The 18,905-nt window shown below is 41.0% G+C and overlaps 1 protein-coding gene across 1 annotated transcript in view; it reads right to left on the minus strand.

Annotated features, from left to right (window-relative positions):
* Positions 1-2,010: 2,010 nt before the first annotated feature.
* DSCAM (DS cell adhesion molecule) overlaps positions 2,011-18,905 on the minus strand; it is a 476,243-nt gene continuing 459,348 nt past the window's right edge. The window contains exon 33 of the mRNA XM_074814395.1: positions 2,011-2,962. Coding sequence (XP_074670496.1) covers positions 2,622-2,962 — 341 coding nt within the window. The 3' untranslated portion in view covers positions 2,011-2,621. The remainder of the gene's footprint in view (positions 2,963-18,905) is intronic.

The following is an 18,905-nucleotide window of genomic DNA, read 5'->3' on the forward strand; positions in this document are numbered from 1 at the left end:
GGCATCTTCATTTCATAAGGAGGATGAATATTATCAGGCGTATTGAATACAGATGAGGATGAAGTCTCATTAAGTCAAGGACAGTTGGCACCGTGCAGATTGTCAGCCAAATGTAGATCTAGGGAGATATTGGAATATTTCACTATCAGCGGTCACCAGAACCTTAAAACATGAATATTTCCTCCCTCCATCTCAGGCTCATTCTTGTCTGTCACTGAAGGTGAGTTTTGGTGGGAAGGGCTGCCATGGGACCTGCCATCCCTGTGCTTGAGGACAGCAAAGGGCCATCGGAACAAATGGATCGATCCTCGATTTTGCCCCAAAGCTTTTTGCCTTTTTTCAGAGGACAAGAAGGAGGCTTGAATGGAAAATGAAAGTGGCTTGAGACTTCAAAGTCCTGAATGCTACTGAGAAAATTAATTTTTATTTGTAAATACAGCACTAACACCCCATCCAGCTCAAACTGAGTACACTGCAAAGACTCTTGTGGGAATCAAAAAGAATGGGATTGCCCAAAAATGAAGTCTCCAATAAAAGTTTAGGTTTTTTGGATTTTTTCAATGGGAAATAGTAAAAGAAATTTTTCTGCATGTTTAAGATAGGTTTGTATTAGTAAAATGTTTCTATATGGAAAAAAAATCAACAAAGCAAATGAATAATCTAATCTTTTTTCAGCACATAGTTCTTCATTCTATTTGCAAATAATGTGTAATTCTTAATTATTGATTTTTTTAAAAAATTTTTTACAGAAACAAAAAGTTGGGGTTTTTTTTTGTTTTTCTGATCTGGGTTTTTGTTTTGTTTTTTAATATTGCTTTATCACAATATTGGTCAAATAGGCAGATTAGGTAGGAAATGGTTCCTTATCTGAGTGACATCTCAGCACTTCTCTGTAGGTCTGTAAGAAGTACATACCTCAAGGATGTCTTCATTTGGTTTCTTCTGTGGGACTTTCCAGGACTTTAGCACTTGGGCTTGACGAGCTAAGGATGAAAGTGCAACTTGATTCATTTCAAGACACTTAAGTACTTTGCTAACTTAGTGCTCTTATAACAACATAATTACATTAATAATAGTAATGAAACAATTATACATAACTGCATTTTTCTATTTTAAAATAACTTGAATTGACCATGATGCACAAATGTTTGCATTTAGCAGTGCCCGCACTGTCACTAGTCAGGGAAAATTGCAGGAGTTTCTCAGCCTGCTCAAACTTACTGAATTTTATTGCTTTCAGACCCCAGTTAATATTTCCAGCCAGTGCTGAACAGCGTGTTTGTAATAGCACTAATCTGGGATGCTCTGCTCCATTTTCTCTTGATCAGGGCACACCAAGGCAGCCAGAACATACACAAGGAGACACTTAGTGAGGCAGCTCAAATGTTGTTGTGTTAAACCCACCAACTGTAATATTCAATCATTTATGCTTTGTATAAAACAAGCACTATTACTTCTCATCTAATCAAAAGGTGCAATAAAGTAATATGAACTGACAGCTCCCCTGTAAAAAGGAGTTTTTCCTCTAAAGCCACATTGAACTTAGACCTGGAATAACTTTTTCCTCTCCTTTCTCCTATTATGGGAAAAGCTGTGTTGTTTTTTTTTTCCCAGTCCTTACATAAGTGACTAATTTCTGTGAGTGCTGCTCCCAAATGGACTAAAGATCCCTTCCTAGGGAGTAAGTAAAGTAACATCAACACATTCCTTCTGATCCAAAAAATATTGAAGCTGGACAAAAGCCTCCCAGTGGCAGATGAAGTGAATGCAGAGAGTCCTGGGTGAGTGTGATTCAGAGCACCCAGGACTTGCACCGTTCTGGCTCTCTGCTGCATGGTAGCAAAAAACCTGTGGGTAAGTGAACACCATTTTTTTCCCCAAGTTATGACCCCCACTTTCCTCTTCTGCCCAAGGCACAAGAAGACATTATTCAGAGTATGGTACTGATATGGCTATTACACTCAGGGAAAACCAAGTACAGCAGAAGGCAAGGGAAGCAGACATCACAAATAAAGGCAGAAGACCCTTTTATTTCGCATAGACAAAATGCAAAGAGTGTCTCATTAAATTAATATTAAAAAAAAGCCCAAATCAGTCCCCTCACTCCACTGACATCACTCATCCTAATTAACAACAAAAAAAGAACAATCAAGGACCCATTTTCTAATTTAAAAAAAAAGTGCAAACATGACAAAAGACTTTTTGTTTTTCCAAATCAATGTTCCTGTTGAATTCACAAATAGGGTGATTTTTTTTTTTTTGTGATTTTTTTTCCCTTTTAAATCTTGTCTGATGGAACTTCCAGTTAAAATGTTTTAGTTAAGTCTCCATGCACTTCGTAGAAAATCAGTAAAAACACAAACGCTTGTGAAGATCAGAAAACTGGACTCTTTTACCCAAAAATTCAGATGTCCAGTCAGATGAAGCTCACACTCAGACAGAAAAAAAGCAAGAGAGTCTTTGCACTGTCTGCCGTTCATATTATTATTTTTTTTGTCAAATATTTTGGCAATCTTCTTCTTTAATTATAAATATTGGAATTCAATAAAAAAAAGGTAGCTTTCATTGGATTTTTTTTCAGTGTAAATATTTACAGCCACTGTCCAGCCATGCTCTTTTTGTTATACCAGGGTGTAAGATTTTGCGTAGGGATTGTTTCCTTTCAAGTGGCCCCGGGAGTCCAGCAGGGATTCTTGGGAGCTGCTCATTTTTGCTGCCTGTCCTAGCTCAGCTCCTTCTCGCTGAGGTAACGTTGCCACAGCACCAGGTTGCCATGACTGTACTTCTCTTGTGGAGGATGTCTCCATGGGTATCGGCTCCAGGACAGTGGGGCGCTTCAAGGTTCGGCTTTTCTGCGGCTCCAAGCAGGCTTGCCCCAAACCCAGGTCTCTGCTCGTGCCCTGCACGCCACGGTTCAATAAAAAGTCCATCCTAAGGTAGGGTGGCAAATGCATGAGATCACCTGGGGAGGCAAAAGTGAAGAAGTCCTTACTTATGGTCATGAACTGTGTTATGCTCACCTGCTGGCTGGGGAACTCAAGCTGATGGATTTGGCCACCAGTATCTGTAGTCAATCCAGCTGCAGCATTTGTAATTGATATATTGTTTATCAGATATTTACTATGCTATGATCTTACAGAATCAAGGGTCAACAAACTCCTTTTGGACAGATCCATAAGAATTCACTATTAATATTTGTTTTCATAACAGAATGACTATAATGACAAGTACAATGTGGTTTACATGCACTCACAGCATGAAGAAGATAAACTGAAAAGACCAGGAATTTTTTCTCAAAATCCTAAAAGAAATGATCCCGGTTTTCATTTGTCAAAGCTTGGAAAATGTGGAGGCTCAGTAGATTTACTTTTCTTATTTTCCATTTTAAATGAGAACCTTCACAATTACAATTAATGACCACTAATCTGGAGTAGAATGACCAAATTATTTAAAATGGATGAATGAGTGTCAAGGCTATAGTTTTAAAGAGATTTCAGAATAAAACAGAAAAGCTGTCCCAATACAAGAACATTTACCTGCCATCCATCATCACTGTGTTTAAACCACTAATGATTTTCTACCACTATGTCCATCAATATGCTGCTGTTTTGTGGCAACAAAATGCACTGGGGCTGGCACCCTAGCTCTTGCATCAACCTTCCCTTCTGTTCTGTATTGATAAGGAAACCTCTTAATCGTTATTTCTTTTGATTCCTGGGCATTTCTGTGTGAGCCTGGTGATGGCAGCCTGCTTAGTGCAGGGGAAATCTACTGAGTTTAAACAGGTGCCTCGGACCTGCTGTCTGGAATTAGGCAGGGGTGAGTGTTGCCTTCCACATATTGGTTACATGTATTAGACCTACTGCAGAAATCAGATTGGCTTATTTATTCTAGCCCTGCCTGTTAGGCATTCATAAAGTTGTTTCAAGGAAATGAGAGGCAATCAGGCACATAATGACATTCCCTTCTAAAAATATTTGATGGTGTAACCTCATGTATATATGAAAAAAAGCACTGCTACAGGTACATTCAAGAACAATATTTCCCCTTCTTTACAGACTTCTGCAGGTATATAGCTTCCTTTTTAAGGCTATCAAAACCATAGTCTCATCTACAGATGGGATGCATCCTGAATGTTTAAAGTAGAAGACTCTTGGCACGACTACACCTCTGTCTACATGAGCTATTTACAGCACTAGAAATTAAGGCTGACCTGTGCCAGTGCCATAAACAGTAGACCAGGAAAGCACTTCTTCATAATAAAGCAATGTATAACCATTTCAGGTTTTCTAACCATGCCAAAAACTGTCCAATGATCTAAAGTAAAACTGTTCCTTTGCTTTCTCAGATAAGTCAAGGCACTGCAGATCTTACCTAAAAGACTAACAGCATCTGCTCTATCCATATTTCAGGTCACAGACAGAGAATTGCTGAGAAGTTACATTTGGACAGAATCACTGTTTATTCCTACAGAAATCCCCCAGGCACTGTCTGACTCCATATGTTTTATCCTAGCTACATCTCCAACACAGATGCATGGTACATGGTATTTAAACCCCATGGAGTAAGATGCATGTATCTCAAGATTAGGCTGACATGCACCACAGCAACTTTTATGTAAGGTTGGAGAGAGAGGGGGAGGTTTGCACTTAAAATCATGCTGATTGCCACTTGAAAAATGAATTGTGGTAACATTAATTGGTTTTACTCAGTTACCTTATTTTCCTGCAGTGCCTTTCAGGACAAACACATTAAGCGCATGAGACCTATTTCAGCTGAGACAGCAATGTACCTGCCGCTGGGGTAAAGTACGTCAGGATGCGGACACACAAACTGGCAGGTGCAGGCAGGCACCGACTCACTCAACTACAGGCATCGAACTGAGCTGCCCGCGCGTGTGACCCTGCTGCCCAGCAGCTTCCCTGTCCCCTTGGCACCCAGACCCTGATCCCCTAGCCACCCATACGGCACCCCAGTTATTTTGCTTCTGGGTTCTCTTTTGGGTTGAGTCCTTCCAAAACGTGTTTGTGGGGGCAGTTTGCTCCAACGACCATTCCCCGTGGGCTGCAGGAAGGAGACAGCCTTCATGGGAAATGCCTGTATCACTTTCTCCCTGTGGCTGTATTGTTTGCAGCATCGTGGTATCCTAAATAAGGAGCCTTATCACTACCCACTCCTACCCAGTGGGGGAGAGAGACAAGAGTGTAGGAGCGAGTGATGCTGCCCCCACGTACCTGTCTCTGCCTGCTAACGAAGGCGGTGAGGGCCTTCGTTTGGATGCCTCAGGCGTGGGTTACCACTGTCAGGGCCCCAGCAAAGGCAGGCAGCAATGCACACCTCTGAGATGGCAATAGTAGGTGTGAAAACTTTGTGACTAACTATAGTACCAAGGTAATACCTTCCCTCTTGTCAGGGATATTTAGAGACTGCCAGGCTCAGAAAGCGGGGTTTCTCTCGCACTCCCACAGTTGCCCCCCATGAGCAATAGGGGTCCCTCAGCCCCAGCAGAAGAGGACCAATTTCCTGCGTGGAACCCCCATCTCTACTTCCTGCAACAACAGGCCTCTTCCCGAAGATGTCTGTCACCCTAACACCGGCTGTGACGGGCTGCTGCTTTATTAAGACCAGCCAGGTCATTTCACACACATTCCCTCTTACTACCGCATTTCTGTTTTACGGTTGACTTTCCAGGAAGGAGCCAGCGTGTAGCAGAAGCTGGAGCACAGCTCATTGGCAGTCCCCCACGGTCGCCTCAGAGAGCCGTTTCTGCATCTTAACACATCACTACTTCTTGAGGGTGACAGATACGCACGGACTATAAAAAAGATGAGTGTTGAACCTTACAGAGATGAAGGCTGGTTTTCAAGCTGCTGTCTAGACATTTCTCACATGTACTTAAGAGCTTCAGGCTATGTAAAAAAGACCTTTTTTCCCCTCCTAAATCTACATAAGAACACATAGTGAATATCTGTGTAAACAATATGCAGTCATTTTACTGTAATCTTCTAAATGTCTGGGGGTGAAGTTCCAACAGGATTGCAGTAATGAGAAACCAGAGAGTGTAACTTGTTCTTCAAAGCTGGATACACAACACAAAATCTCTGACATGGCTTACACAGAGCACTCATTATTTGATGTACACATTTTCCTATCATAAAAAGTGTCAGTGCTTCTTCTTATCTGCAAGAAGCAACCTTCCCTGCAATTGCTTGTAAAACAAAGCAGATTATGAAAACCACTGGAAAAGAAAAATTTTGAGAATGGAAATTTTTCTTCTTTGCTTAAGATTGAAAAGGTCTCACAGGATGAAAAATGTCCCTGATTTATAAGAACTTATGTGTTTCTGACTTAAAACCACAGTCTTTGAAATATAACCACAGGGGTTCACTTTTGCCATTCCGAAGGTGTTTTTGAGAAGATTAAAAGCCTCATATCTATGGAGTTACTTGGAAAGACTTTGGTTCTCCTCCTTCTGGACACAACAGTGCAAACATTTTTTTGGTTTCTTGCTATTCAGCTGAATGATGAATTTTTTCAGGCAAAGCACTATGAAGTTTCAGGGTGGTTCATTGCCTTTGATGCTCTAATTACCTCTTTTCAGCTGCGTGTGCCTTATTAGTAATGAAAGCAAACCTTTCAAGTGCATGAGCACTGCGAATGTGTATGTTTAATAATTCATGCATTTTGGCTTAATTAGTACAAAAGACATCCTAAAACTATAGTTTTCTGATGCATTTTTTAAAAAGGGAAATGTGCTATATTTAGAAACACTGAGTTTGTACACAAATAAACACCCAGTCAAATCTGAATGCGGCAATTCAAACCAGAGCTACCTCAGCCTTTTTTTTCTGAGTGGCTAACCCTCTAGTGAATTATTTAGCATAGCATATTTTAGAAAATGTTAGCTTCAATAAATATTTGTAAACAAATGGTAAAAGTCACTTACTATGATATTTATCATAAGCAATACATTCTACCAAAAAGGGGGCGTTTTCTGAGTTAATGCAGCACTGGGCAAAAATTATTTACCCTTATTTCAGTACAATTAAGCTGATATAAGACATTTTGCAAAAACAGTAAATATTTTTATCCTTCCTCTGGAGGTCAGCTTCAGGTATGGGAAGGGTTGGGATGAATTTGACAGGCTATGTGGATGGAAAAATATCACTGCTCTACTTTTCTGGGATTTTATTCAAGATAGCTCTCCTGTTTGCAGAACTAAACCAAGCTGAGATGCACTCTTTTTTCCCCAAAGATTTACTTCGTATCTCTTTCAAATGCCAGAAAGCTTGCATGTATTTTTGCTTTCATCTGCTCCAGAAAAATCTAAGTATTTGTGCTATATTCAATACAAAGATCATCACAGGCTGAAAAAAATATGCTTTTACTAAGTTGTCACATGATAGCTATATGCATTTTCTCATGAATCATAACTTTCACTGAAGCAAAAGTAATTTGTCTTCACAACGCTCCAACACAGATACCCTCAGTGATGATGACTGCCTGATGATTTTCAAGTTTTGGTTGCCATGTGAAGGAAATTCCATGCTATTTGAAAGATTATTTTAGAAAAGTTTATAAAGTAGGACTGGTGACTATGATGGGATATTTTATTTAACAAAGGTAAGAATAAGACTGGCTGAATAGGGCATTCACACAGCTTACTTCAAGAGGCGAGTGGGTAAAAAAAGCTCTTAATGATCTCTCTGGCGTGATCTCACAGGATCAGAAATCATGCCAAAATTGAATCCATGCAGCTCTGTTAGCACGGGTAAGGTGCCTTGCTGACAGTTACATTGATTTGGGACAACTCTTCATGACATTGTGCAGTGCTTGGGGGGTGTACAAGTGCTGGCAAAGGTGGAGTGCCACTATGTTGGACATCTCTTGGATTGTCCTAAGGGGAAGCACTGATGGGATATTGTGTTTTCCTTTGAAAGCAAGCAAGGGAGACAGAGCTGCTGCCAGATAGCTTTAAATTCTGGGTTATGTTGACTAAAAAGTATAGTGGCGTTTTCCAGCTCACTAGCACAATGAATAAATTGGTGAAGACTTTGCTGATACAGGCTCTTTTCCAGGAAGAAATCAGAAATGAGGAAAGGGTGGAGGGTTTGCAAGGCCAAGGTGAGAGGTTTGATGAAAAAAAGAGCACAAGCGATGTTCAGAGGTCTTTGTTACTTCAAAAACTGACACTCCGTTAAAACCTAGCAGGCAAAGCTTTCTTAGACAGCAGCAGCTTCACCTGAAGCATGACTGATAGCAGAAGCAACATTTCTTACAATTGCTGCTGTCAGTGTTTGAAACCTGCTGGTGCTCCTTCACCGTTCATCTTCTGTCCATGTATCCTGCACCGAACCCGCAGAAGAGTCTGCACTGCGCCGCAATCATTCCCACACCAACAGGCTAAGAGTCAGACCTGCACGGCTCACAGCACACTGCAACGTCAGATATAAACACACTTAATAAGCAATAAAGCCAACTGTTGGGTTACCTTGATCCTGTGTCCTGCTCAGCCAAGCATGGGGTAAAGAGGATCAGTCCTGCACTTCCTTGCTTGGCTGATACAGGTCTCAGCCTGGTGGTGCCTCAGTGAAGAGCCCAGCACCATCTCTGTCCTGCCTTGATAGCCAGGAAAAGTGACTGGCTGCAAAGGGAAGCAAGGGGATCCTCTCCAGAGGCAGAGTCATTCCTGCCCCGAAGTGGGGAGGTGAGCAGCTGCTCCCAGCACCCAGCTGAGCTTTGTGGTGCCTCCCTTGACTCAGCACCCCATCAAAGGGTCAGGTGGATCCTTGTTGGAAACTTGGATGATAGTGAAATGAACCAAAGCAGTAGGCAGGCTTTAATTTATGCCTGTGTTTGTTTTGTTTTTTCCACAGGGTCTGTTCAGTGTGGAACTGCTTTCCCAATGCTCTTTGTTAAATAATTATTATTGTATCATAAATGTTGCAGTAAAATGTCACAACCGAACAAGAAAAAATTTCTGAAGGATGCTTTGAATAACAGGGTTCAACTCCTTAGAGCCAGTATTGATCAGTAATGGAGATGGAGGCAAAATTTCCCCATGCAAATTACTGACTGCTTGAATGAATGGGAACCTCAGCTTGCTCCATCAACAGGAGCACAACATTACTGAGTTCAGGAGCTCACAGATTCCTTCTGAGCCCACTTTTTCAAATCAAAAACTGGATCTAATAATTCTCTGAGGTGATCCAGAATAAAAGACAAAAGGTCCAAGCACTCCCTTAAATTAAAATCTTAGGGAGCAGCCAAGCAGAAGAAGGGGACAGGAAGGAGGGAGGAGGCAGGGCACAGCTTTCTCGTTAGCGAAGAAGCTGCTGTGAGGGCAGGCACATGCTCTTCCCATCTTCAGAGTAGCTTCAACCTCTGCTCAGCTGCCCAAGAAAAATGATCGAAGTGCTCAATGTTTGGGGAACACTTTTAAACAGTCTGAATGCTAACGCTGAACAAGGCCAACAAGGTGTCTGCACGCATTTCAGCTGCTAACCTGCCCTTTGTGGCTTTGTGACTCACACCATTACATCTTTCAGGCTTCTCACAGTGTTTCAGCAGACGACATAAAATCACATCTTTATGTTGTTCATGTTTGAGATCACATAGATAGGAAACAGCCAAAATACTTTAGAAAAAATATGCCAAGTTTCCTATTTCTAGACAGAGAAATCAGAATTCCCTATCATCCCTGCAGGGCTGTACTTTATAACTAGCAAGTTTCATTTTTCTTGCTCAATGAAAACAGATAATTTGAAGATCTATAACACCTAGTTAAATGTTGCATGTTGCAGTCTGCTAAAATTGGCATTTTCATAAAAGCATTAAAAATACCAGCTATGTTTCACACAATAAAATAAAACCAACAGTTGCTGTTGACTACAATCATTGGAGTTATCTCCTAAGAAACACCAGGGTATCAGTAAAAGCTGTAGTTCAGGAGCCAAATTTGCTACTGCTATAAATCAGAGTAGCTCTATTGATTTCAGCATGACTATAAATTGATTTATACTTACTGGAGATTAGGTTTAAGTGACTGAAAATGAGGATTCCAACTAACATGGATCCTTTTTTTTAAAGGTGATTAATTTTGTTATTTAGATTTAAGCCTTCTAATTCCGAGAAAAAGTCCTTAATCAATGTGTTTTAAAGCAAAAGCATGACTGCTATAGTTTAACTGAGATCAACATCTGTATTACATCAACGTAACACACTGTGCATCTGTTTAAGTGCATGCCAGAAGACTTGATTATCACATTGTTGCCTACTCCTGAAAGGTCTAACGGAACATGAACTGAACCACATTTTTGGTTTGTAGTTCTCTAAGCAGAACTTTCGTCTTTTATACAGTGCTGCACTTTTAAAAGACCTGTCAGATGTTCTGTACCTTTCAGAAGTAACTTTAAGGAGAACTGACATATTTTTAAGGGCCTCTCCACCACTAAGCTGGTGGTGTAAGGAAGGAAAAACTGATTAACTCCAGGGGCCAGATAGATTTAGACACTATGGAGATGCCATGTGGATGTTCAGCCTCACAGGGCCAGTGCATCTGCAGAACTAAGGCCTTCCTCTTTCGATTTAATGCAACATCTAAGTGAAAAAAACTTGTGAAAGGGACCTCACCATGTAAATCAATATGCACTCCAAAACTAAAGTCAGAAAAATTGTCAATAAATAATGAAATTGTAATAGAAAATTAAAGTACATGAGCTCTCCCCTTCCATCTTCACCTTGCTACGCAAGCTGCTTCATACATTTTTAAGGATGCTTTGAGACAGTGCTCTCCTGCCCACTGGCTGAGCTAGGAAAGCCATGCTGAAGCCCTCACTCAGGTGCCTCTAGTTAGCAGTGCTGGAGTCTTAAGACCTGTTTGCGGATCCTGGGTGCAGTGAACAGAAACTGTTCAATTACACATCACTTCATCTGAGGGTTAAATCGATCATGACTCCATGGAAACTGGCATCCTTCATGGGTTTATTCCTGGGATATCTTGGAAGCTTAGACTCAGCACAGAGGTTGGAGAGGTGAGGAGTTCGAACCGCACTTACAGTTGAAATCAGCGGGAGCCACTCTGTTGACCTCAACAGGCTCTGCACCAAACCTGACCGTGCCAAGGTGCCAGGTAAGCATAACACTCTACTAATAGGTACAGGGAAGTCAGGCTACAACAAGAAAACTGGTATCAGTGTTGCCCTGCTGCTCTGCTGAAGATATATTCATGGATGAATTACTGTAACTCGGTCTCTACACGTCCATCAATTTGAATCACCTGAGTAATGCTGAAGAGGTGCATCACTGCATTTTTGTTAATTAATCCACTGGGACCAGAAGTTCAGGTCTTACATTTAAATTAAGAATGCTGGCATGAAAAGGTGAACAATATTGAAATAGATCCACATACAGCTCTGCTTTAGAGGCCAGCATATAAAGAAGCTCTTACATGGATGGCAAAGACTACAGTCAGATTAAGAATGTACTGTTAAAACAAAAGTTTTTTTCTCTAGCGATATCAGCCACACCACACCAAAATCTGGTCCCACTCAGCCAGTGTATGTTACCCATTCCACTGACTGCAAGAACTCTGTATCATCCCTCCTGCTTTGAAAGACTGTCATGACAGATGGAACCCAAAGCTATGGACTAAATAAACTCGATATACATTTTGGAGGCATGGCCCATAAACTAAAGGAATGATATCTCTGTGTGTATATATCAAAAGACAGGAAAAGTGGTGGTGATTAGAACGTACCGGAAAATGTGGAACCTGAGCATGACGTAAGTGGTATGGAATAAGGGGTGGATACTGTCCTGGTTTTGGCTGGTATAGAGCTAATTTTTCTTCTTAGTAGCTAGAATAGTGCTGTGTTTTGGATTCAATATGGGATTTGGTATGAGAAGAATGTTGATAATATACTGATGCTTTTAGTTGCCGATAAGAAATCAAGGACTCTTCAACTTCCCATGTCATGCTAGTGTGCAGGTGCACAAGAAGTTGTTATGAGGTAGAGCCAGAGCAACAGACCCAAGTTGCCCAGTGGAATACTCTATATCATGCAACATCATACTCAGTATATAGATGAGGCTTGGCTGGGAAGTTGGGGGCGTCTCTTCTGGGATTGCAGTTTTGGGATCTTCTTTCCTCTGGGATCACTAGCCAGGAACAGGCTGGGCATCGGTAGGTGGGTGATCAGCAATTGCATTGTGCATTACTCATTTGTATATTCTATTATTACTATTATTATTTTAATTTAATTTTATCCCAAGTATTAAATTGTTTTTATCTCAACCTACAGATCTCCTTACCTTTACCCCTCCAATTTTTCCCCCTTCTCCCAGGGCCAGGGAGGGTGAGTGCATGGCTGTGTGGTTTTTGGCTGCCAGCTGGGTTTAAACCACAACACTACTTTACTTTCAAAAAAGAGCTGAAGCCTGGACTTTCTTGTGGGTAAGATTTGGTTTATATTTTCAGAAGCCATAGTCTCTCAGTTCTCCTATCTCAGATTACATTAAGGTCCTCTTGGCACAGAGGGAATTAGCAGAGCCTGCTGTGTGTGAAGTCAGTTAAAGCCGTTAGCAGCTGTAAATGACCACAAGGACCTTAAAGCAAGGCTAGATCCGTCCTTGTCTGTATGGACACAACTGCTTCTAGTTACCTTGAGCTCACTGAAAGCCCGTGCAAAAATCACACACACTGTGTCTCAACATTATCAAGGTTAAATGCTTTGTCATTTTCAAAATTAGAATGGCATGAGGAGGTGAAATCTAGTTTTTGTTGGAGTGAGGTTTAAGATGGGACTCTTAACAGAACTGCTCTAAAAAACTATTATTTTAACTGAAGTGGACACAGCATCTTTGGTTTGGAAGATTTGCTGCTCGTTTTAGAAATTTAACATTGAAGTTATGACTGTAAGAACATGAAAGTAGCTGAAAAATTACTGATAAATCTAATCCTTGCTTTAGGCATAAAACTCCCCACTAACTGCAGTTGAATCCAATGCCTCCAAAGCTACAGAAAACATAGGTAGTCTATTTTAATAGTTGCAGCTTATGAAAAAAAAGAAAAAGACCATGAAGCAAATAATCTGCTTTAGAAAAAGTAAACTTCAAATTTTAAAAAATCTCACTTTTAATATGAAAGATTTCTTGGTAACAAAAAGATAGGAAATGGGCATTCTTGAAAGGGGGTTTACCTTAACATGCAACTTCTAGTCTAGAAGAAAGCGAAAACCCAATAGTATTACAAACGAGCACAGTCTTTTTCCAAAGTCAGTGTTAATTTTCCAATCAAAATAAATAAATTAGATGGCAACAGGAAAAGATAATTGTGTGGCTACACACTCCTGTTAAGAGTCCTTGAGGAACTGGTACCAGTTGTTTCTCTCCTCTAATAAATAAAAACCAAAATCTTCCTAACACCAGTAACACTGATTCATAGATGTCAGCTGTAAAAATATTTTAAATTACTTTTATCATAAATGACTTGAATTTAGCTTCCAGATGTCTTATACACTACCTCAAATGGAACTTTCACATTACAATTGCACAGAAACTTTGTATTTCTGTGTATAACCGAACAGCTGCCCTATTTAAACTCATGACTCACCCTGATACAGTTTTCCTTTCTGATCTCACAATATTTTAGCTTCTGATCTGAACCTGTTTAGGTTCATTTTTATTGTACTGCCAACTTAAAAAACTTGCAGTGTGAACCTTCCTCTCTGTGAATCCACCAGAAGAATAATGCAAGCCAATGATTTCAAGTATGTAGTCATGTCAAATTAAATGTGGAATTAAATGGTTTTCATCTCTGCAGAACATACAGCTTTTCATGGCAGAAGGAGAAAAAGCTCCTGATACTCCACAGAAATAAAACCTGAGACAGGATAAAGGCAATTTACTCCCATCACCGATGTGCCATTTCTATGATAAGAAGCAAATGGCACAGTCTGTCTCTTTGTGACATGTTACAAGTTTTCCCACAGAGCAATAGAAAATAAAAAGAAGGTGTCCAGGCACAGGAGAATTTAATATGGAAACATTAGAGGTGCTCATCTAGGGGAGTAATTTCAGAATATGTCACGTACGTGTAAGCAAGTATATATACAAATAAGTTAACATACATGTTAAGAGTATTTACTACAGTTAAAAACATAGGCAAAAAAGTTTTTTCCCCACTTAGAACTGTTCTGCCTGTTTTGCTGTCTTTCCACCTGCTTACTTTTATTTGTCTCCTTATGTAGTTTTATCAAAACTGGACCTTGGTCTCCAGTTGTGGAATCAGGATGGTAATTTCTTTGTTCTATATACACACTATATATGGTGTGTGTATACACATTAAATATTTTTGTGTATATATTTTATTGTATTTTAAACCAGACAGTGGAAGTGTAGAACTAAAAAAGAAAACAATCCATATGTTAGCCTTTTTGTACTTTGCTGTGGGATTTCTGAACAAAAAAGGTCAAATGTAGATTCCTCCCATATCTTCAAGAAATTAAGTTTTGGATCTGCAAACTGTGGAACTGTACAGTTCTATTTTCAGTCAATGCAGAATAATATAATAGGCATGGGAAAAGGAGGTGAATGGTGAGCTGGAAGCCCTAAGTCAAGAGTCCCAGCCATTACTGAATCCCCACTGGCCAAATTTTTATAGGATTCAGTTACTGCTGCAGCTTGCAGAGCACTGTCAGCAACTTTTCAATAGAAACCAAGTCTCTAAATAGACTCCACCACTATGTCACACTTGCCTGCACTGAGTAGAAGAGGGAAATAACTCCTTCACCCTTGAACTCATAGATCAGTGGAAAAGAGTTCACATCTCTCTATCTTGGGTTACAGGGCTGACATTGGAAATACACTGTGCTTTCTATTCCTGCGTGGTTCATATTTTTTTTATTGTGCTAAGCAACTTATTTTTAGCTGTAGTGACTGAATACTGGAAAAGAAGATTTGTTTCTTGACTGCAGGCGATGTCCAGACTGTATTTTAAGGGACCCTTGTAAATAATTATTTAATACAAGTACTTGCCTTCTGTAGCTTAAGGCTTGTCTACAAGCTAAGACTTTGCCACTCAAGTTGGTAGGGTTAGTAAAGAGCAGCAAGAAACTTGTAAATTGGGTAAAAAATGCTAATTAAGGCATCTTAAATACTGGAAGAACTTGATCACTCAGCAAAGCTGGAGAGGTTAGACCAGTATTCTTTTTTTGGTAAATATGAAGTAGGCTTAGGGCTAGACTCAGGCTGCTTGACTTAGGTGCCCAACTGAAAATCCCAGACCAAAGAAATGTCCATACTTGCTTTCTGAGAGCAGGCCTGTCCTGTCCTCTGGCTGCTGCGAGGAGGTGGTGGCAGCTGGCCAAATCTCCTCCTCTGGGATGGAGAGGCTGAGCTAGAGGGCTGGCAGACAAAAGGATGGAGCTCTGCATCAACCAACAGCTCAAGGACAGCAGGAGGAAAATGATTCCGGTGGAGCAGGAGTTTATCAAACTGGTGTTCCTGCTTTGGGCAGGCACAGGGACCCAGGAGAGCACTCAGGGAAGCACTCAGCTTCCCTATGAAGGAATGGGGTGTTCTTGCCATGTTTATGGCTGTGAAATCAGTCTCTGGAAAATCTTTTTTTTCGGTCAGCCTGGTTGCAGCTGCCTTTTCTCCCCACCCACATGCAGGTTTCTTTCCAAACTGGTTCCTTTCATCAGCTGAGTATTTGTAGAGAAGGTTCTGAGATATAAAATCTTGAGATGCTCTAACTGGATTTCAAAATCTCCTAGTCTGATATACTTGGAGAATGATATCTCTTCTTTGGAAGTGTATCTGAGATGCTCTTAGTCCTTCAGGGTTTATATATTAATGTTATCTCCAAAGAAGCAAGGAAGTCGGATCATCAAAAAGAGCTTGCACTTGTTTTGTGACATCAGGTAGACAAGATTCTGCCTGGTCCAAGTTAAGCTAACCCTTAAGGATAATGTTATATATTTGAAGAAGTTCTTTGTAGTGCTGATTAGCATCAGAGAAAAATATAATCTGAGGGTCTGAGTTTTGCAGTACCTCTGTGAAAGGGGGGTTTCTGCAAATAGCAGGAGACTTGATGAAAACTTTCTAGATATTTCCTATTCAAGCACTGGTCGGATATTATTTCTTCCAAGCATGAATTCCATTGCCAGAGGATGCAAGTAAGTGGTCTGTCCACAAAAAAGACATAAATAGCACTCGGGAAGCACAAAAATATCAAAATATTTCCCAGTTAATAGCTGTTCTTTTTTCAAGCACAATAATTTAGGAGTAAGGAGAGGAAAAAACCCAAGAGGCTTCTTGGCTGAGGCTATTACTGAGATTTAAAATTATAATAACGGGAATCTATTTTTAATAAACTGCTACTGCAATGTTTATTGCAGTTAAGAATAATTGTTATGATAACTCAATTTGTGGTTAATGTTTTTAAAACAGAAAAGAGAAACATTGTTATAAAACTTTCTGAACCTCTAGAATTACTTTCTACTTTTTTACATTAGACTGTTTGATGGCACAGTGGGAGGTAGGAAGAGAGTATATTTCCTTCCAATTTGTGTCCCACCCAGTTTCTGAATGCAAGATTTCAACGACAGCTTTGAAGGATGAAGAGCTGACTCATTTGTTAACCTCCCAGGTAAACTTCGGGTAACAACTGTAGAAATTTCTCAATATTAATATGAAAAAAGTGCCTCAGTTTTCATCTGGGAGGACCTGGTATACTGTTGAGATGATTGCCCAGTATGCCTATTCCTTGAGGACCTGATCTTGCTAACCAAACTTGTGGTCAGTGACAACTGCGGGGAGAACAGTAATCATAATCCCAAACTTCTGGGAGTACTGATGCTGAAAAAGATGTGTGCTGGCTTTGTGTGGCAGGGGTTTTGGTAGTGGGGGAGGGGGCTACGGTGGTGGCCCTCTGTGAGGAACTTCTCAAAAGCTCTCCCGGCTCCAATTTGGACCCTCCTTTGCACCAAGGCTGGGCCAATAAGCAACAGTGGCTGCACCTCTGTGATAATGTATTTAAGAAGGGGAACCTGAGAGGGGGTTCAGGGGACTTGTGAGGAGGAGTTATGAGAAGGATATCTATGTGATCACCGAGGTCAGTGGAAGGAAGAAGGAGGAAGTGGGGAAGGTGCACTGGAGCAGAGATCCCACCTGTATCCTGTGGTGAGACGTCAGGGCTGCCTCCCTGCCACCCATGGAGGTCACTGGAGGAGCAGAGATTCACCTGTGGCCTGTGGAGGGCCCCTGGGACTCTGTGGGAAGAAGACCCTGCTGTTGTAGTTCAGCACTGGGAAGGTGGGGGTGATTCACACCAGAGCATCTCCTGAAGAATGCATCCAGTGAGGAGGACTCACACTGGATAAAGTTTGTGGAGGACTGTTTACCCTGAGAGGAGACCCACATGGAGCAGGGGGAAGAACGCAGAAGAGTGCTTCCCCCCCTTGCAAGAAGAAGCTGTAAACTGACTACACCCCCCTTCCCCTGCCCCTGCGCTGCTGGGAGAGGAGGTGGAGATATCGGGAACAAAACTGAGCCCGGGAAGAAGGGAGGGGTGAGGGGAGGTGCTTTTAAGATATGGTAACACTTCTCACAGTCCCCTTCTGTCTGATAAGTGGTGTTGTCATTAGTGTTTTGAATTAAAGTGATGTCCTTTTTTCCTTCCCCTAATGAGCCTGTCTTTTGCCTGTGAGGTAGTGGGTGAGCCATCCCTCTGTCCTTATCTCTGTTCCTGAGCCTTTTGGTTCATTTTTCTCCTTCCCAGCGCTGGGCGGAAGGGGTAAGTGAATGGCTCTGTGGTGCTCAGTTGCCATCTGGGCTCAAACCATCACAAGATGCAATGCTAACAACATATTGACATAATTTTTATACCATGAAGAATATTAACACTGCACAGAGGTTAGGAATTGAAGACCCACTTTTTAAAAGGATGTGATTTATCCCACGTGTTTAAAATACTGCTGTGATATCTTTACTGCTCCAATTTTCTCTTTTAATGTGCTTCCTAGGACACATGACTATTCTGATGGCTTACTGAGAAATGTCACCATCTGCAGTGGGTTGGCTTCAAGGCCTGGGCAGATTAGGTCTGCCAGCTCTATAAAGTCCACAAAAACCCATGTGCAGGTCTGCATTCATCCTTTCATTTCTTGGAAGCTATGTAGAAGCTGTTGTTAAGCAGTAATTTCAGTTTGCTTGGTGGTTTATAATGTGTTATTATAAAAGGAAAAATAATGATATTGTTGATGCTGAAGCAAAACATACAAATAATCTCATCTTTTTCCAAAAATCTACCTATGGATTTGTAAAGATCAGAATTCAAGGATGCATAAGACATGATTTCAAAACACTGAATGTTGGAATTAAGTAAAAAATCTTACTTCCTTATTCCATTTCCTGTAGCTATGACTTTTGAAAAGCTTAAAACGCAACGACTAAAATATTTTTTATTGAAGACTGTTTAGTAACACCTTCTCAAGTGTACCCTCAGTAAGTTTCCTGATGACACCAAGTTGGGTGGGAGTGTTGATCTGCTTGAGGGTAGGGAGGCTCTGCAGAGAGATCTGGACAGGCTGGAGCGATGGGCTAAGGCCAACTGTATGAGATTCAGTAAGGTCAAATGTGTTCAGTTTTGGGCCCCTCACTACAAAAAGGACATTGAATTACTTGAGCGTGTCCAAAGAAGGGCAATGAAGCTGGTGAAGGGTCTGGAGCACATGTCGTACGAGGAGTGGCTGAGGGAACTGGGGTTGTTTAGTCTGGAGAGGAGGAGGCTGAGGGGAGACCTCATTGCCCTCTACAACTACCTGAAAGGAGGTTGCAGAGAACTGAGGATGAGTCTCTTTAACCAAGTAATAAGCGATAAGACAAGAGGGAATGGCCTCAAG

The sequence above is a fragment of the Strix aluco genome, chromosome 2 (genome assembly GCF_031877795.1).
Source record: "Strix aluco isolate bStrAlu1 chromosome 2, bStrAlu1.hap1, whole genome shotgun sequence".
Lineage (NCBI taxonomy): Eukaryota > Metazoa > Chordata > Aves > Strigiformes > Strigidae > Strix > Strix aluco.